At 49.9% G+C, this 20,396-nt stretch overlaps 1 protein-coding gene across 1 annotated transcript in view; it reads right to left on the bottom strand.

Annotated features, from left to right (window-relative positions):
- Nucleotides 1-12,199: 12,199 nt before the first annotated feature.
- RPS6KB2 (ribosomal protein S6 kinase B2) overlaps nt 12,200-20,396 on the bottom strand; it is a 50,511-nt gene continuing 42,314 nt past the window's right edge. Inside the window, exon 15 of the mRNA XM_075349365.1 lies at nt 12,200-14,174. Within this exon, the coding sequence (XP_075205480.1) occupies nt 14,063-14,174 (112 nt within the window). The 3' untranslated portion in view covers nt 12,200-14,062. The remainder of the gene's footprint in view (nt 14,175-20,396) is intronic.

Here is a 20,396-nt window from a genome sequence, read left to right on the forward strand (position 1 = left end):
CTCCAAAGCATGAAAGGTAGGATGTGCCATCAGTCTTTTTCTTAGATTACAGGGTTATACTCCTGCTCTTCAGCCCCATTTTGCATACAATACGTCTGATCAGCATATCCAGGTATATAAACTGTGTTCTCTAGCGGTTAAGTGCAATTGTTCACAAAAAGGTCCCAAGGCGACCATATCCGTTGATATTTTTCCAGCTGGTTGTTAATACATGCGGTGAGGTACTCAAATCGCTTTGTCTCTTGAATTCTCAGCTCCAGGTCTTGAATAGTAGGGGGGAAAAGTCTTCTTCCAGAATGAGAATATGAGACATTTCGCCGAAGTCCAAATATGTAGGAGCAGTCTGGCCGAGTCCCTTGAGATACCCCTAGGTGGAACATTGAGAAGATAGTTGAATGGATCTAAAGCGACCTCATACCCCAGAACTCTATGAATCAAATTCCCCACCTCTCTCCAAAACGTAGCAAGGACTTCACAGTCCCAAAAAAATGTAGGCAAGAGACCTCTTGTCCCTCGCACACCTCCAGCATTGGTCCGGTGTGTTGGGGAAGAGCCTATTCAGGAATTCTGGGGTGTGGTACCAATGCATCAGTATTTTGTATTGGTTCTCCTTTTGTGTAGTGCATATGGAGGTTTTTGCTGCCCGTTCCCAGATGGTCTGCCACATTTGTCTCGGAATCACTTTTCCTAAATACGTCTCCCATTTCGTCATGTACAAGTGCTGTACTTCTACATGTGAAGAGAGCATGTCATAGAGTCGTGAGATTAATCCCTTAGTTGATGAGCCCTGCCTGCAGAGGCCCTCAAATGGAGTAAGTTTGGGGAATGTAGTAGATTTGATCATTGATATGGCTAAGTGACGTATCTGAGCATAGGTGTAGAAAGCTTCTTTAGGAAGTCTAAATTTTTCTCGTAGGACCGCAAAAGGGGAGTATTGTGTTAGCGCAGGGATCAATTATATCCACAAAGCGAAAGAGCCGTGCCTGAACCCATGGGGTCGTCACATGACTATCTGCACTATTCTGCAAGGCTGGTGTGTATACAAATGGTGTCAGTGGAGATTCAATTGGTGCTAGTGAAAAGACCTTCCTGGCCATTCGCCAAATTCGTCTCGTGAGTGCCATGGGCCCCAAAAGACTCGCATCTGTGGCATCTGAAAAGTCTTCGTGCAGTAAGGCATCTGGGTGGACAGGGACTAGCCAGTCTTGTTCCACCTCTCTCCATCTATCCACTGAGGTCAAATTGGTCCAGGCGGGGATGCGTCTCAGGTGTGTAGCAGTGTAGTGTTTCCATATATCAGGGAAAGCTAGGCCACCCAGTTTTCTGGGAGACATCAACACCTTCTGAGCAAGTCGGTGGCGTTTGTGAGCCCAGACAATTATTTAACAATTTCTGGATTCGTCGGATCACCAGTCTCGGGATCGGTACGGGTAGTGTCTCTAGCAAATATAGTAATCTTGTAAGTATCGTCATTTTAACGGAGGCCATTCTCCCGAAAAACGATAGGTGGAGCTTATCCCATTTGGCTAGAGTTTTTTTTAAGATCTTCCAAAAAAGAGGGGAAATTATGTGAGTAAAGCGCTTTGTATGTGTCTGTTAAGTGAATCCCTAAGTATTTTAAATGGTCTTTTTTCCAGGTGTATGCAAATGCCGATTGTAGTGTTGCGATGGTCAATGGTTTCAGGTTAAGTGGTAGAGCCTCCGTTTTTGTATCATTAATTTTGTATCCCGACAGGTTACCATATTCAGTTAGAATTGAATGTAGGTTGGGCAGGGAGATCAGGGGATTTCGTACTGTTAAAAGGACGTCGTCTGCAAAGAGCGACAATTTATACTCGCGTCTTCCCACCTGAATTCCTTGAATGTCTGGACTCTCCCTAATCTGCGTAGCTAGGGGTTCTATACATAGTACGAATAATAAGGGGGATAAGGGACACCCCTGTCTGGAGCTGTTATAAATGGGGAAAGCAGGTGACAACGCGTGGGGAAGCTTCACCGAGGCATCGGGGTTCGCATATAAGCCCCGGACAGCCTGCAGAAAAGGTCCCTCGATGCCAAATCTTTTAAGCGTGGCAAATAGGAAAGGCCAACCTAGCTTATTGAAGGCCTTTTCCGCATCGAGACTGAGAAGCAGGCCCTCTCCCTTTTGGCGGTTTAATGCATCTATGAGGTCGATCGTTCGTCTGGTGTTATCTCCCGCTTGCCTATTCAAGACAAATCCCACTTGATCTCCATGAATCAGCCGCGGGAGGAACACATAGTCTGGTGGCAAGGATTTTTGCAAATATTTTTAAGTCTGTGTTCAGCAATGATATTGGGCGGTAGCTCGCACAGTTCGAGGGATCTTTTCCAGGCTTTGGGATCACGGTTATGTGGGATTTCAGCATCGAGGGAGGGATTGGGTTACCGCTGAGGAATGAGTTGAATAGAGTCTGCATATGGGGGATAAGTGTATCTTGGAATACTTTATAGTATAGATATGAGAAACAGTCTGGTCCCGGGGCTCTTCCATTTGGGAGTTCTTTGATTGTGGAAGTCAATTCCTCAGTGGTAATTGGGGTATTAAGTGTGTTAAGGGCATCTGCATCTAATGATGGGAGTGATCGGGCGGCAAGATATTCGTTAAGTAAATGGGTTCTCGTTTCTATGTGACGGAAGAGTTGAGGGAAGTGAGTATAACTTGGCGTAATAGTGCCTGAAGGCATTCGCATGTCCCTGGGGGTCATATGTCAAATGTCCTCGTGTATCCCTGATAACCAAGGGTGTGGATTGCGCTTTTCGATCCCCGAGTTGTGCTGCAAGAAGGGAGTGGGCTTTATTACATTTCTTGTAGTATCGCTGTTTAGTAAATGCCAACATTTTCTCCACCTTCCTGATCGCCAAATCCTTCAGCCTACCCCTCACGGTTACAATAGATTTTAGTTTAGCAATAGAGTGTTTAGTAATTATGTCCCGCTCTAGTTTTGCAAGCTGACTGGTGAGCTCCCGGTGTTATCCCTCTGTGTCTCTTTTCATATGGGATGCCAATGAGATGCAACTACCCCTCATGACAGATTTATGCACCTCCCACAGGATAGACTGGGAGGAGACAGATCCCTTATTTAGTTGAAAGTAGTCCTCCAATTGACCATGTAGTTTAGATTAGTACATGGGAACCTTTAGAAGATTGTCATTGAGTCTCCAATGGCATACCTTCCTGGCTGGGGTAGAGTCACAGATGTCCAACAGTACAGGAGCATGGTCGGACCAGGTAATCTGGCCAATCTCAGAATTTCCAGCGAGGCGCAATGCCAGAAGATTCCCCCCAGGAAGGTGTCAATGTGCATGTTTGTGGAATGTGGATGCGAATACAATGTGTATTGTCGGGAGGTGGGGTTTGTCACTCGCCATAAGTCAAAAAGTGCATACTTGTGGATCAGGGCACGAAAAGCTTTTGATTGCCTGGGTATGTAGACTCCCGGCTGTCGGCCACTCAACAAGTGTCTATCTCTAACTTCTGAAAACGGGATATTAAAATCGCCTCCCATAAACAACATGGAAGGGAGCTCCCGAGTAATCTTATTTTGGACCCGTTCAAGGAAGGGTATTTTGCCTACGTTTGGAGCATATATATTGCATAAGACAATTGGGGCTCCTTTCATTCGTCCAGTCAGAATGATGTATCGACCCCTGGGATCTTTAATAGTCTTAATGATTTGAATTGGGCAACCATTGGCTATGAGGATGGCTACTCCTGCTCTCTTTTTATCACATGGAGCTGTGTATGCTGTAGGAAATTTACCCCGTGCAAAGTGAAATAAGCCTGTATCGTCGTGATGGGTTTCTTGTATAAACGCCACATCTGCCTTTGAGGTCTTTAACTCCTGCAGGGCCAATCGCCGCTTAACATTGGAGTTAAGCCCTTTAACATTTATGGTTATTATACGAATCATGGTTGCGTTTGTAGATGTTTAGTTGGGAATGGTCTTTAATCTTACCCCGCTTCAGCAGACGTACTTTTCTTATCTCCGCATAGTAGGTCTCCACCAGACTGCTCCTTTGCATCGCAGACATCTCAGTATGTTTCATGTAAGTCAAGTACAGATAATAGACATTAGGAAAACACATTAGGAAAGGAGGGGAACGACAAATAACATTTAGAATCATCACAAATGAATATGTCAACATTGGCAATAACTTTTCGGAATTAGTCTTTCCGGTCTTCAAAAATTTAAGAAGAACTGTGGTCGAGTGTCTATAATGAACGTATACGTAACAATAGAGTTAGCTCCCACTAGAGCTGTAGTTGCTCTAGGAGTCGGATTCACTCATAGGGGTCTGCGGATTCGGCTTCTAAACTAAGAACTCTGAAACAAAGATTTTTTTTTTTTAAAAAAAAAAAAAAAAAAGGAAAAGAATATACAACTGGCTTTATGCGTGTCTGCTCCCCGCAGTCGTCTTTAGCAGGTAATGAACAGTGCGGCCAAAGAAGGGAATTTTGTTTTACTTACCGTAAATTCCTTTTCTTCTAGCTCCAATTGGAAGACCCAGACAATTGGGTGTATAGCTTCTGCCTCCGGAGGCCACACAAGGTATTACACTTAATTAAAAGTGTAAAGCCCCTCCCCTTCTGCCTATACACCCCCCCCGTGCATCACGGGCTCCTCAGTTTTGGTGCAAAAGCAGGAAGGAGGAACTTATAAATTGGTCTAAAGTAAATTCAATCCGAAGGAAGTTCGGAGAACTGAACACCATTCAACATGAACAACATGTGTACACAAAGAACAACAGCCCGAAGGGAACAGGGGCGGGTGCTGGGTCTCCCAATTGGAGCTAGAAGAAAAGGAATTTACGGTAAGTAAAACAAAATTCCCTTCTTCTTTGTCGCTCCATTGGGAGACCCAGACAATTGGGACGTCCAAAAGCAGTCCCTGGGTGGGTAAAATAATACCTCGTAATAGAGCCGTAAAAAACGGCCCCTTCCTACAGGTGGGCAACCGCCGCCTGAAGGACTCGCCTACCTAGGCTGGCATCTGCCGAAGCATAGGTATGCACCTGATAGTGTTTCGTGAAAGTGTGCAGGCTCGACCAGGTAGCCGCCTGACACACCTGCTGAGCCGTAGCCTGGTGCCGCAAAGCCCAGGACGCACCCACGGCTCTGGTAGAATGGGCCTTCAGCCCTGAGGGAACCGGAAGCCCAGAAGAACGGTAGGCTTCGAGAATTGGTTCCTTGATCCACCGAGCCAGGGTTGACTTGGAAGCCTGTGACCCTTTACGCTGGCCAGCGACAAGGACAAAGAGTGCATCCGAGCGGCGCAGGGGCGCTGTACGAGAAATGTAGAGTCTGAGTGCTCTCACCAGATCTAACAAGTGCAAATCCTTTTCACATTGGTGAACTGGATGAGGACAAAAAGAAGGTAAAGAGATATCCTGATTGAGATGAAAGGGGAATACCACCTTAGGGAGAAATTCCGGAACCAGCCGCAGAACCACCTTGTCCTGGTGAAACACCAGGAAAGGGGCTTTGCATGACAGCGCTGCTAGCTCAGACACTCTCCGAAGTGATGTGACTGCTACTAGGAAGACCACTTTCTGCGAAAGGCGTGAAAGAGAAATATCCTTCATTGGCTCGAACGGTGGTTTCTGAAGAGCCATCAGCCCCCTGTTCAGATCCCAGGGTTCTAACGGACGGTTGTAAGGAGGGACTATGTGACAAACCCCCTGCAGGAACGTGCGTACCTGTGGAAGTCTGGCTAGGCGCTTCTGAAAAAACACAGAGAGCAATGAGACTTGTCCCTTAAGGGAGCCGAGCGACAAACCCTTTTCCAATCCGGATTGAAGGAAGGACAGAAAAGTGGGCAAGGCAAATGGCCAGGGAGTAAAACCCTGATCAGAGCACCAGGATAAGAATATCCTCCACGTCCTGTGGTAGATCTTGGCGGACGTTGGTTTCCTGGCCTGTCTCATAGTGGCAATGACCTCTTGAGATAACCCTGAAGACGCTAGGATCCAGGACTCAATGGCCACACAGTCAGGTTGAGGGCCGCAGAATTCAGATGGAAAAACGGCCCTTGAGACAGCAAGTCTGGTCGGTCTGGTAGTGCCCACGGTTGGCCCACCGTGAGATGCCACAGATCCGGGTACCACGACCTCCTCGGCCAGTCTGGAGCGACGAGGATGGCGCGGCGGCAGTCGGACCTGATCTTGCGTAACACTCTGGGCAGCAGTGCCAGAGGAGGAAACACATAAGGCAGTTGAAACTGCGACCAATCCTGAACTAATGCGTCCGCCGCCAGAGCTCTGTGATCTTGAGACCGTGCCATGAATGCCGGGACCTTGTTGTTGTGCCGTGACGCCATTAGGTCGACGTCCGGCATCCCCCAGCGGCAACAGATCTCTTGAAACACGTCCGGGTGAAGGGACCATTCCCCTGCGTCCATCCCCTGGCGACTGAGAAAGTCTGCTTCCCAGTTTTCTACGCCCGGGATGTGAACTGCGGATATGGTGGAGGCTGTGGCTTCCACCCACAGCAGAATCCGCCGGACTTCCTGGAAGGCTTGCCGACTGCGTGTTCCGCCTTGGTGGTTGATGTATGCCACCGCTGTGGAGTTGTCCGACTGAATTCGGATCTGCTTGCCTTCCAGCCACGGCTGGAACGCCTTTAGGGCAAGATACACTGCCCTTATCTCCAGAACATTGATCTGAAAGGAGCACTCTGGCTGAGTCCAGGTACCCTGGGCTCTGTGGTGGAGAAAGACCGCTCCCCACCCTGACAGACTCGCGTCCGTCGTGACCACCGCCCAGGATGGGGGTAGGAAGGATTTCCCCTTCGACAATGAAGTGGGAAGAAGCCACCACCGAAGGGAGGCTTTGGCTGCCTGAGAAAGGGAGACGTTCCTGTCGAGGGACGTCGACTTCCTGTCCCATTTGCGGAGAATGTCCCATTGAAGTGGACGCAGATGAAACTGCGCAAAAGGAACTGCCTCCATTGCTGCCACCATCTTCCCTAGGAAGTGCATGAGGCGCCTCAAGGGGTGTGACTGGCCTTGAAGGAGAGATTGCACCCCTGTCTGTAGTGAACGCTGTTTGTCCAGCGGAAGCTTCACTATCGCTGAGAGAGTATGAAACTCCATGCCAAGATATGTCAGTGATTGGGCCGGTGTCAGATTTGACTTTGGGAAATTGATGATCCACCCGAATCTCTGGAGAGTCTCCAGAGTAATGTCCAGGCTGTGTTGGCATGCCACTCGAGAGGGTGCCTTGACAAGCAGATCGTCTAAGTAAGGGATCACCGAGTGACCCTGAGAGTGTAGGACTGCTACCACTGTTGCCATGACCTTGGTGAAAACCCTTGGGGCTGTCGCCAGGCCGAAAGGCAGTGCCACGAACTGAAAGTGTTCGTCCCCTATGGCGAAACGCAGGAAGCGCTGATGCTCTGGTGCAATCGGTACGTGGAGATAAGCATCTTTGATGTCGATTGATGCTAGGAAATCTCCTTGGGACATTTAGGCGATGACGGAGCGGAGCGATTCCATCCGGAACCGCCTGGTTTTTACGTGTTTGTTGAGCAGTTTTAGGTCCAGAACAGGACGGAAAGATCCGTCCTTTTTTGGCACCACAAACAAGTTGGAGTAAAAACCGTGACCCTGTTGCTGAAGAGGAACAGGGATCACCACTCCTTCTGCCTTCAGAGTGCTCACCGCCTGAAGAAGAGCATCGGTTCGTTCGGGGGGCGGAGATGTTCTGAAGAAACGAGTTGGAGGACGAGAGTTGAACTCTATCCTGTAACCGTGAGACAGAATGTCTCTCACCCAACGGTCTTGTACCTGTGGCAGCCAGGCGTCGCAAAAGCGGGAGAGCCTGCCACCGACCGAGGATGCGGTTTGAAGAGGCCGAAAGTCATGAGGAGGCCGCTTTGGGAGCGGTTCCTCCGGCGGTCTTTTTAGGACGTGACTTAGACCGCCATGAATCGGAGTTCCTCTGATCCTTCTGTGGCCTGTTGGACGAGGAGAATTGAGACCTGCCCGCGGGCCGAAAGGACCGAAACCTCGATTTCCGTTGTTGAGGTCTGTTTGGTTTGGACTGGGGTAAGGATGAGTCCTTTCCCTTGGATTGTTTAATGATTTCATCCAATCGCTCACCAAACAGGCGGTCGCCAGAAAGTGGCAAACCGGTTAAGAACTTTTTGGAAGCAGAGTCTGCCTTCCATTCACGGAGCCACAAGGCCCTGCGGACTGCCACCGAATTGGCGGATGCTACCGCCGTACGGCTCGCAGAGTCCAGGACAGCATTAATGGCGTAGGACGCAAACGCCGACGCCTGAGTGGTTAAGGACACCACCTGCTGAGCAGAGACACGTGTGACCGCATTAATCTGCGAGTGACAAGCTGAGATAGCTTGGAGCGCCCATACGGCTGCGAATGCCGGAGCAAAGGACGCGCCGATAGCTTCATAGATGGATTTCAACCAGAGCTCCATCTGTCTGTCAGTGGCATCTTTGAGTGAAGCCCCATCATCCACTGCAACTATGGATCTGGCCGCCAGTCTGGAGACTGGAGGATCCACCTTGGGACACTGAGCCCAACCCTTGACAACGTCAGGGGGGGGAAGGGATAACGTGTGTCCTTAAGGCGCTTAGAAAAGCGCTTATCTGGACAAGCTAGGTGTTTCTGTACTGCCTCTCTGAAGTCGGAGTGATTCAGAAACGTACTCATTGTACGTTTGGGAAACCTAAAATGGAATTTCTCCTGCTGAGAAGCTGACTCCTCAATTGGAGGAGCTGGGGGAGAAAGATCCAACACCTGATTGATGGACGCTATAAGGTCATTCACTATGGCGTCTCCTTCAGGTGTATCTAGGTTGAGAGCGACCTCAGGATCAGAATCCGGATCTGCCACCTCCGCTTCATCTAGAGAGTCCTCCTCCTGAGACCCTGAGCAGTGTGATGAGGTCGAGGGAAGCTCCCAGCGAGCCCGCTTAGGCGGTCTGGGACTGCGGTCCGTGTCGGAGACCTCACCTTGGGACCTATGAGTCACCCCAGGAGCACTTTGCTGCTCCAACCGAGGTGGGCCTGGGGTCAATGACTCCACAGTGGCCGGGGCCTGTGTTACCAGTCTGGACTGCAAAGCTTCTAGTATTTTAGCAGACCATTTATCCATAGACTCAGAAAGTTTGTCAGCGAATACTGCAAACTCCGTCCCTGTCACCTGGACAGTGGTAGCAGGTGGTTCCACCTGGGCCACCAGTGGCAGAGGCTCTGGCTGAGTAAGTGCCGCAGGGGCCGAGCATTGCACACAACGAGGGTAGGTGGAACCTGCCGGTAGCATAGCCGCACATGAGGTACAGGTTGCAAAGTAAGCCTGTGCTTTGGCACCCTTGCTTTTTGCGGACGACATGCTGTTGTCTCCTCAGAGTACAATCCGGGAGGGTATATAGCCAACAACCAACAGTGCGACCGTACAGAGTATATGTATAGCAAATGAGCATATATATATATATATATATATATATATATACACACTTCGGCACCCAGGGGGGCCAGCACCTAGTAACAGGTGCGGCTTACCGACCGCCCAAAGCGGTTGTGTGACCACCAGATTCCCTGCCTGGGCCTCCCAGAGCCGTGTTGTCTCTCCTCTCCAGCTTCAGAAGTGCTGACAGGAATGGCTGCCGGCGTTCTGTGAGGAGGAGGGGGCTGTGGGCGTGCCCTAGAAAGTGCAGGAATCTGGTGCCCCACTGTGCTCAGTGAGGGGGGAGGAGGATACAAAGTATGCTCCAGCCCTCAGCGCTGACGTCCAGTGCAGCGTCCCTCCCTTCCCCTGACTGGCAGGCCGGGGGGCGGGAGTATGCGGCACTAGGCCGCAGAAGCCGGGGACTAAAGTTATAAGCGCGGCCGGCAAACAAGCACGGTCAGCGCGGTAGTCCCGGCGTACTAACACACCCAGCAGTGCTGCAGCGTGTATAACACAAGCGCTCCATGCGCCGTCCCCAAGGGGACACAGAGTACCTCACAGTAGCAGGGCCTTGTCCCCGACGATACCCGGCTCCTGTCCAGCAGATTCCCCAGGGGCTGCGGAGGGAGCACGGTCCCAGTGTCTGGAGACCGATTAGGATCCCACTTCACCCAGAGCCCTTAAGGGATGGGGAAGGAAAACAGCATGTGGCTCCTGCCTATGTAGCCGCAATGGGTACCTCAACCTTAACAACACCGCCGACCAGAGTGGGGTGAGAAGGGAGCATGCTGGGGGCCCTGTTATGGGCCCTCTTTTCTTCCATCCGATAAAGTCAGCAGCTGCTGCTGACTAATTTGTGGAGCTATGCGTGTATGTGTGCCTCCTTCGCACAAAGCATAAAAACTGAGGAGCCCGTGATGCACGGGGGGGTGTATAGGCAGAAGGGGAGGGGCTTTACACTTTTAAGTGTAATACTTTGTGTGGCCTCCGGAGGCAGAAGCTATACACCCAATTGTCTGGGTCTCCCAATGGAGCGACAAAGAAAAGGATTGCTCCATATTTTCAGTGTGGCTGTGTCTTGCTTCTCATTTCTTATAGGCTGGTCCACCTCCCTTTGCTCTGCTGGAATTCGGGGATGTAGGTGAGCGCTGCCTTTTAGAAGTGACCTGATGCCAGACTGCTGGAGGGGGTGGTGGTGGGGGAGTCAGTTCCCAATTGGATAGCTTCGGTACAGGAATCTCCATAATTTCGCAAAACCGAGGAAGGTCAGATGCTTCTTTAACCGTGGCTGTTCGACCATTTTTCCTGGCTGAGAGACTGAAGGGAAATCACCATCTATAGAGAATCTGATTTTCCCTTAGAATGTCTAGGAGAGGCTTGAGCATCCTCCTCTTTTGTAGGGTCATCCAGGAGAGGTCTGGCAGAAGTTGAAGAAGGTGACCTTCGTGATCTATGTTACGTAGTTTCCGTGCTTGCTGCATGATCTCTTCCTTAAGCTTATTGTCAGTGACACAGCAGATGATGTCTCTAGGTGTTTGGGATGAATTTTTCGGCCGGAGGGCTCTGTGAGCTCTATCGAGGTTTATTTTGTGGGATAGTGGAGCTTTCAAAATTTTGTTAAATATGGTTTGTAAGATATGAATAGGTTTTCCTCTCCGCTATGTTCAGGAAGGCCTCTGACTCTTATATTAGGACGCCGTCCCCTGTTGTCTAAATCCTCTAGGTGGCGTTGGTATTCACAGAGGGTGCCATGCTGTGCTGTTACAGTAGATTGCAGGTTAGCTACATAATTCCTTGTCTCATCATGGTCGTTCTCCAGAGCTTCCACTCTGTGGGCCACATGTTGGATATCCTGCCTGACAGCCGAGATTTCCGTTCTGCAGACATCTTTAATTTCCTGTATCATGGATTGTAGGTCCTCTTTTGTGGACAATTGTGCCATATACAGCCTCCAGTCCCTCATAGATATACTTTGTGAGTACTCATCTGGCAGAAGAGGGGTATCTGGGGTGCTGGGTGAAAAAGTGGCTGGCTGTGCATATCTGGACATAGAGGGGGTAGCAGATAGATGGAAATCTTCTGCAGGTCCCTGTGCTTGTAAGGGGTCATAATGTCTTCTCTTGGCTTTAGCATTTTGGGGTGTTAGGGAGTGTACTTTCTGCTGCTGCTCTGGCTGCTGTAAAGCCTGCGTCCTTGCTGAGACTTTTAGGCCTTCTCCCTCCATGTGTCCGGCCCCCTCCCTCTGTTCCACTGTGTGACGCTGGGAGCTGCATCTTCCCATGTCCTCTTCCTCCCCCTCCCTGCTCAGCGTTTTCTGCCCATTATGTGGTGAGATGGGGCTTTGATGGACCTGATTGCCCTCCTGCTGCAGCGGTGCAGCGTCCCCTCCCTGTGTTTCCCGCCGCGCCGCCGCCACGTTACCTGCGCGCGTCTTCCCTGTGGAGGAATGGAGGAATGCGTCCAGGGGTCCCAGCGGTGGGGTGTGCATTGAGGAAGGTACCGATCGTTGTGGCGGTTTCTGCTGGGGCTTCCTGACCATATCTGAGATGCCACTGGTGAGTATGTAAGTTATTATTGCCGTTATTGTAGCTGTGGCTGCGGGAGTTCTCTGCCAGGCTTCCTACTCCATCGGCTTCCGGTCCCGCGCCCCTCATAAATATTACATTTAATCAAACCTATAGTGGACCCTTCATGAAATGGAGGGTTTAGTAAAAAAACAAAAAGCAACAGACTGAGTCAAAAAAATTAAAACAAACCACACAAAAAAATGTACTTAACTGTAATGCATTTTATTTCCTCTCAGAATGCAGAACACATCATCACGCCAGCTTCAAGGCCAGGATAACACTGTTAGTAGTCATTGTTTGCTACTTTCCCACATCATGCTGCTACGAGAGTATAGCCTTGCAGATCAAACTGAGGTTAAAGTAAACCATTAAAAGTATAATTCAGGATTAGGTAAAAGGGTCGGCTTTTCTTAACAGTCAGGAGATGGTGGAGACAAGGAAAATACAGTGCCCCTCTTGTCCAGAGGCTGTGGCTGGTATTGCAGCTTATTCTTATGTCAGGGATTAGATCTGGACAATAGCAGGCATAGTCCATGAGCAAGAGCGGCCCCAACTCGGGGGGGGGGGGGGGGTAAATAATAAAATATATATAGCTGTATCCAATTCTGTACATTCACTTCAAAAGGAATAGCGTTTTGATCAGTAGATACCCATCAGTATCCAGCTTATATGAAGCATTATAAATACTCTGTAATAGTAAAACATACTGTACAATGATATAATAAATAAATCTAGGTCTTCAGAATTCAGCAGCTTGGCCACTAGAATACTGGCATTTCCATACCTGCTTACCATGCGCAAGTATAGCTTTATATAGCTGTAGAGAGATAAAACTCAACGTCAACATTCAGAACATGGAACGTAGAAGGAATGGATCTAGATACCACAGTGTGCACCGGACTCGCTGCTCCATACATGCCACATCTGCTCTTCAGACAATGGATGCCTAATGTCTGTGTGCTATACCATGGCAGAACATAGTGCTCCTCAAGGATAGCTGCATTGTTAGACTGGTGTACTGTGATGCAAGGCTGCAATTACACTTGCCAAATTCACACGTTCCAGGCTAGGAGACCTTTATCTCCACCTACTGGTCTATGGTGGAAGTTAAGTGACCCCCCCAATACTGCAGATAAGCACTATAGCACAAAGGAAATCAAGGGCCGCTGCAAGGAAGGCAGGGCGGGCCACCAGTGCGCGTCACAGCTTCACCTGTGCAACCCATCTTCCTTTCTTGTATAGCCATTATGGTATCTGCTTTTAACACTAGAAGTCCCAGAGAGGGCTCATTTGACATTTCTACCATTGGAACCCTATGGAGCTCAAAATTCCTGGGACTTCTAGTGTTAACACAATTTCGGTAGTTAATGATAGCATACCATACTGTTGGATAGTGGTACAGCCCTGTGTTCCAGTATATTGCCTCCAAGCGAACCCATCATCATGCCCCAAGAAACTCTGGAATATATGGCAGACATATGGTAATGTGTGAAGTATCAAGGATCTCCACAGAATAATACAGGTCAGATCAACCTCCTAATAACATATAAAAGGTTATAGCGCATTTCCAGCAAGGATTACATTGGATAAGTACATACTTGCGTTTTCCATAAAATAATGCTGGAGTCTACTTTTCTCCCTTTCTTTACCTCTGCATTGTTTGCTGTTCTTCCACCATTACCCTGGAAATGTATGAATTTTGGCACTTTGTCCCTCACCTTATCAATGTGCCATATCTGACATAACCGGTCAGTGCCCACAGCAGGGTGTGTAGGGAAAGGCCCTGCTGAATTCATTCATATACGTCTATGAGGAATAACACATGAACAACGCTTCAGGATTGTAACTTCATCAGAAATGCAAGTAATTGCTAAGATAGACATGTCCGAGGATGTGACAAGTCCTAATTAGTTATATATATTCTTTTATTTAAAAGGTGGTTATTTCCCTGAGTGCTCACACAGAGCTCGGAGGCATCGATAGCTACAACTGTGCAGTCCTCAGGAGGAGTTATGTAGAAGCCGCTGGCTTATCTCAGTGTTGTCTTTTGGAGGTCACGCTGGCTCATACACCTTTCCGGCCTTTAGTTTTCCGTCCCCTTGATGAAATTGGAAGTGGTTGTGAGGATTCTTGGGCCTTCACTTCAAATTGAGGAGCAGGAGGCATACTTCCAGGGCTGGAATAGTTAAAATAAATAAATAAATTGGAGAACGCATTATTAATCATGATGGATTGCCCCTTTTTACCCTTCGGGACAAAACATGCTGGTTTTTTTAAATCATCAGTACACAAATTGTTTAGGGATCTGTTCACATTGGAGCCACGGCTTTCAGGACTGACAGATGGATAGGCCATCAATGTAAAATCCCATAGAATGTGATCGCACATACACGCACGAAACCAGAAGTTTACATACACTCCCTAGAAAGACACATCTGCAGGTTTTTCTCACTATCTGACATGAAATCAGAATAAACCTTTCCCCTTTTAGGGCATTTAGGAACCAAAATTATTTATATTTGCCAAATCCCAGAATAATGACAGAGAATGTTTTAAGGCATTTTTATTACTTTCTGCAAAGTCAAAAGAAGGGAATTTTGTTTACTTACCGTAAATTCCTTTTCTTCTAGCTCCAATTGGGAGACCCAGACAATTGGGTGTATAGCTACTGCCTCCGGAGGCCACACAAAGTATTACACTCAAAAGTGTAAGGCCCCTCCCCTTCTGGCTATACACCCCCAGTGGGATCACTGGCTCACCAGTTTAGTGCAAAAGCAAGAAGGAGGAAAGCCAATAACTGGTTTAAAGACCAATTCAATCCGAAGAAACATCGGAGAACTGCAACCATTCACATGAACAACATGTGTACCGAAAAAAACCCTAAGAAAACAGGGCGGGTGCTGGGTCTCCCAATTGGAGCTAGAAGAAAAGGAATTTACGGTAAGTAAACAAAATTCCCTTCTTCTTTGTCGCTCCATTGGGAGACCCAGACAATTGGGACGTCCAAAAGCAGTCCCTGGGTGGGTAAAAGAATACCTCGTGGTAGGGCCGTCAAACAGCCCTTTCGTACAGGTGGGTAACCGCCGCCTGAAGGACTTATCTACCTAGGCTGGCGTCTGCCGAAGCGTAGGTATGCACCTGATAATGCTTGGTAAAAGTGTGCAGACTCGACCAGGTAGGTGCCTGGCACACCTGCTGAGCCGTAGCCTGGTGCCGTAATGCCCAGGACGCACCCACGGCTCTGGTAGAATGGGCATTCAGCCCTGAGGGAACCGGGAGCCTAGCAAAACGGTAGGTTTCAAGAATTGGTTCCTTGATCCACCGAGTCAGGGTGGATTTGGAAGCTTGCGACCCTTTACGCTGACCAGCGACAAGGACAAAGCGTGCATCCGGGCGGCACAGGAGCGCCGTGCGGGAATGTAGATCCTGAGTGCTCTCACCAGATCCAACAGATGCAAATCCTTTTCAAATTGATGGACTGGATGAGGACACAAAGAAGGTAAGGTGATATCTTGATTGAGATGAAAGTGGGATACCACCTTAGGGAGAAAGTCCGGAATCGGACGCCGAACCCCCTTGTCCTGGTGAAGACCAGGAATGGAGATTTGCATGACAGCGCTGCTAGCTCGGACATTCTCTGAAGAGACGTGACCGCTACTAGAAAGGCCACTTTCTGTGAAAGACGGAAAAGGGAAACAACTTTCAAAGGCTCGAAAGGCGGCTTCAAGAGAGTCATTAGAACCTTGTTCAGACTCCAGAGCTCTAACGGCCGCTTGTACGGAGTGATGAGAAGACAAACTCCCTGCAGGAACGTGCGTACCTGCGGAAGTCGGCTAGGCGTTTCTGAAAAAATACAGATAGCGCTGAGACTTGTCCTTTAAGGGAGCTGAGCGACCAACCATTTTCCAACCAAGATTGTAGGAAGGAAGGAAAAATAGGCGATGCAAATGGCCAGGGAGAAACTCCTTGAGCAGAGCACCAAGATAAGAATATCTTCCACTATCTGTGGTAGATCTTGGCGGACGTTGGCTTCTTGGCCTGCGTCATGGTGACAACCACTCCTGAGATAATCCTGAAGACGCTAGGATCCAGGACTCAATGGCTACACCGTCATGTTCAGGGCCGCAGAGTTCAGATGGAAAAAAGGGCCCCTGAAACAACAAGTCTGGTCGGTCTGGTAGTGCCCACGGTTGGCCTACCGTGAGGCACCACAGATCCGGGAACCCCGACCTCCTCGGCCAATCTGGAGCGACGAGGATGGCGCGGCGACAGTCGGACTTGATCTTGCGCAGCACTCTGGGCAACAATGCCAGAGGTGGGACACATAAGGTAGCCGGGACTGCGACCAATGTTGAACTGAGGCGTCCGCCGCCAGAGCTCGATGATCGTGAGACTGTGCTATGAAGCCGGGACAATGTTGTTGTGCCGTGACGCCAGTATGTCGACGTCCGGCATCCCGCAGCGGCGACAGATCTCCTGAAACCCGTCCGGGTGAAGAAACCATTCCCCTGCGTCCATACCCTGGCGACTGAGGAAGTCTGCTTCCTAATTTACCACGCCTGGGATGTGAACTGCGGATATGGTGGATGCCGTGTCTTCCACCCACGTCAGAATCCGCCGGCTTCCTGGAAGGCTTGCCGGCTGCATGTTCTTCCGTGGTGGTTGATGTATGCCACCGCTGTGGAGATATCCGACTGAATTCGGATGTGCTTGCTTTTCAGCCACTGCTGGAAGGCTTGTAGAACAAGATACACTGCTCTGATTTCCAGAACATTGATCTGAAGGGTGGACTCTTGCTGAATCCACGTACCTTGAGCCCTGTGGTAGAGAAAAACTGCTCCCCACTCTGATAGACTCGTGCCTGTCGCAACTACCGCCCAGGATGGGGGTAGAAAGGACCTTTTTTCTGACCATGAGGTGGGAAGAAGCCACCACCGTAGAGATTCTTTGGCCGCCTGAGAACGGGAGACGTCTCTGTCGATGGGCGTCGACCTCCCGTCTCATTGGCGGAGAATGTCCCATTGTAGTGGACGCAGATGAAACTGCGCGAAAGGGACTGCCGCCATTGCTACCATCTTACGTGAGAAGTGCATGAGGCGTCTTAATGTGTGCGACTGATCCTAAGGAGAGATTGCAGCCTTGTCTGTAGTGAACGCTGTTTGTCTAGCGGAAGCTTCACTATCGCTGAGAGAGTATGAAACTCCATGCCTAGATATGTTAGTGATTGGCCCGGGGTCGGATCGGACTTTGAAAAGTTGATGATCTACCCGAAACTCTGGAGAGTCTCCAGCGCAACGTTCGGCTGTGTTGGCATGTTCCTTAAGAGGGTGCCTTGACAAATAGATCTCCCAAATACGGGATCACAGAGTGACCTTGAGATTGCAGGACTGGTACTACTGCTGCCATGACCTTTGCGAAGACCCGTGGGGCTATCGCCAGCCGGAAGGCAGAGTTACGAACTGAAGGTGTTCGCGTCTTATAACAAAGCGTAGAAACGCTGGAGCTCTGGATCAATCGGCACGTGGGGATAAGCATCCTTGACGTCTATCGATGTTAGGAAATTTCCTTGAAACATTGAGGCGATGACGGAGCGGGGGGATTACATCCGGAACCGCCTGGTGTTCACGAGCTGGTTGAGCCGTGTTAGATCCAGAACGGGACGGAAATACTCGTCCTTTCTTGGCACCGCAAATAATTCGGAGTAAAAACCGTGACCTTGTTCCTGAAGAGGAATGGGGGTCACCACTCGTTGTGCCTTTAGAGTGCCCACCGCCTGCAGAAGAGCATCGGCTCGGTCGGGAGGTGGAGAAGTTCTGAAGAATTGAGTTGGAGGACGAGAACTAAACTCTATCCTGTACCCGTGAGACAGAATGTCTCTCACCCAACGGTCTTTGACCTGTGACAGCTAAAGATCGCCAAGGCGGGAGAGCCTGCTACCGACCGAGGATGCGGAGAGAGGAGGCCGCAAGTCATGAGGAAGCCTCTTGGAAGCGGGTTATCAGGCTGTCTTTTTTGGGCGTGACTGAGCCCGCCAAGAAACTGAGCTCCTCTGATCCTTTTGAGTCCTCTTTGGACGAGGAGAATGGGACCTGCCCGAGCCTTGAAAAGACCGAAAACCCCGACTGTCCCTTGGTATGTTGGGGTTTGTTTTGTCTGGGCTGAGGTAAGGAAGAATCCTTACTCTTGAACTGTTTAATGATTACATCTCACGCACACTAAACAGTCGGTCAGCAGAACAAGGCAAACTGGTTAAGCCCTTTTTTGGAAGCAGAATCTGCCTTCCATTCAGTTAACACCCAGGCCCTGCGTAAAACCACGGAGTTAGCGGACGCCACTGCCGTACGGGTCGTAGAGTCTAGGACAGCATTAATCGCATAAGACGCAATGCAGACATTTGAGCGGTTAAGGATGACACTTGCGGAACAGATGTACGTGTGACCGTGTCCATCTGTGTAAGACAAGCTGAAGTAGCTTGGAGTGCCTCTACGGCTGCGAATGCTGGAGCTAACAGCGCGCCGATAGCCTCATAGATGGATTTCGACCAGAGATCCCTCTGTCTGTCAGTGGCATCTTTAAGTGCAGCCCCATCTTCCACTGCAACTATGGATCTAGCTGCAAGCTGGAGATTGGAGGATGCCCCTTGGGGCTCTGGGTCCAGCCATTGCCCACGTCAGGGGGTAGGGATAACGTGTATCCTCAGCCGTTTGGAGAAGTGCTTAACTGGATAAGCGTGGTGTTCCTGGACTGCCTGTGTAAAGTCAGGGTGGTCAAGGAAAGTATTTAATTTACGGTTGGGATACGTGAATGGAATTTCTCCTGCTATGAAGCTGACTCTTCCACTGGAGGAGCTGAGGGAGAAATAACTAACATTCTATTGATGGACGCTATGAGATTATTGACTATGGCGTCACCATCAGGTGTATCCAGATTGAGAGCGGTCTCAGGATTGGATCTTGAGCAGCTACCTCCGCCACATCACACAGAGAGTCCGCTTGCTGGGACCCTGACTAGTGTGATGAAGTCGAGGGCCGCTCATAGTGAGCCTCTCAGGCTGTCTGGGACTGTCGTCCGTGTCAGAGCCGTCACTCTGGGAAGTACATGACACCCTCGGAGCTCAAAGTTGTTCCCACTGCGGGGGACCATGGATAATGAATGAACAGTGGCCATGGATTTGAGAGACTTGTCTGGACTGCAAGGCTTCTAGTATCATAGCCATAGTCTCAGAAAATCTGTCAGTAAATACTGCAGGCTCCGTCCCCATGTCCTGGACGATTAGCAGAGACTCCGTAGTATACAATGGGGGTCTATGTACACTGCCGGCCATATAGCCGTAGATGCTGTACCGGCTGCATAGAAAACATGTGCTTCTGCACCTCTGTTTTACACAGACAATATGCTGTTATGTCCTCCGCACAATCAAGGAGGGTATATACAAAAATGCAGCTAAACAGTGCAATGCATAGTGAATAAGCATATATGTATATGTGCACTTCGGCACTAGTGGAGTCAGCCCCACAGGTGGTGCTTAACGCCTGGTCACAGCGGTTGTGTGACTATCCGAATCCCTGCCAGGGATTCCTAAACTTGTCTCTTCTGTCGCTACAGAAAACACTGACAAGAATGGCTGCCGGCGTCCTGTGTAGAGGAGGAAGCCGTGGGCGTGCCTGAGAAAGTGCGGGAATCCGGCTTCACAGTGTACACAGTGAGAGGGGTGGAGTATGCAAAGCATACTCCAGCTCTCAGCGCTGCCGGTTTCACAGTGCACACAGTGAGAGGGGTGGAGTATGCAAAGCATACTCCAGCTCTCAGCGCTGCCGTGCTGTGCAGCGTCACGCCCCTACCCTGACTGGCAGGTCTGTGGGCGGAAACGAAGTGAGACCAGGCCGCGCAAGCCGGGGACTCAGTGATAAGCGCGGCCGGCATATAAGCCTTGGTCGGCGCGGAAGTCCCCGGCGCACCACAAGTCCCAGCCGCGCCCGAAATAAAAATGGCAACGGCGGTTAGCGCGGTAGTCCCCTAATACACTAACACACCCAGCAAGCTGTAGTGTGCGATGGCACTAGTGCGGGCAGCGCCGCCGTCCCTGGCGCACTAACACACCCAGCAATGCTGCCGTGTGTCCGTGCGCGGTCCCCAGAGAGACAGAGTACCTCAACGTAGCAGGGCCATGTCCCTGAGGATACTCCGCTCCATGTCCAGCAGATTCCCAGGAGCTGTGGATGGAGCACGGCCTCAGTGCCTGGAGACCGATAGGATCCCACTTCACCAGAGCCCTCAGGGGGATGGGGAAGGAAAACAGCATGTGGGCTCCAGCCTCCGTACCCGCAATGGGTACCTCAACCTTAACAAACACCTCCGACAAAAGTGGGGTGAGAAGGGAGCATGCTGGGGGCCCTAG

The sequence above is a fragment of the Anomaloglossus baeobatrachus genome, chromosome 5 (assembly GCF_048569485.1).
Source record: "Anomaloglossus baeobatrachus isolate aAnoBae1 chromosome 5, aAnoBae1.hap1, whole genome shotgun sequence".
Lineage (NCBI taxonomy): Eukaryota > Metazoa > Chordata > Amphibia > Anura > Aromobatidae > Anomaloglossus > Anomaloglossus baeobatrachus.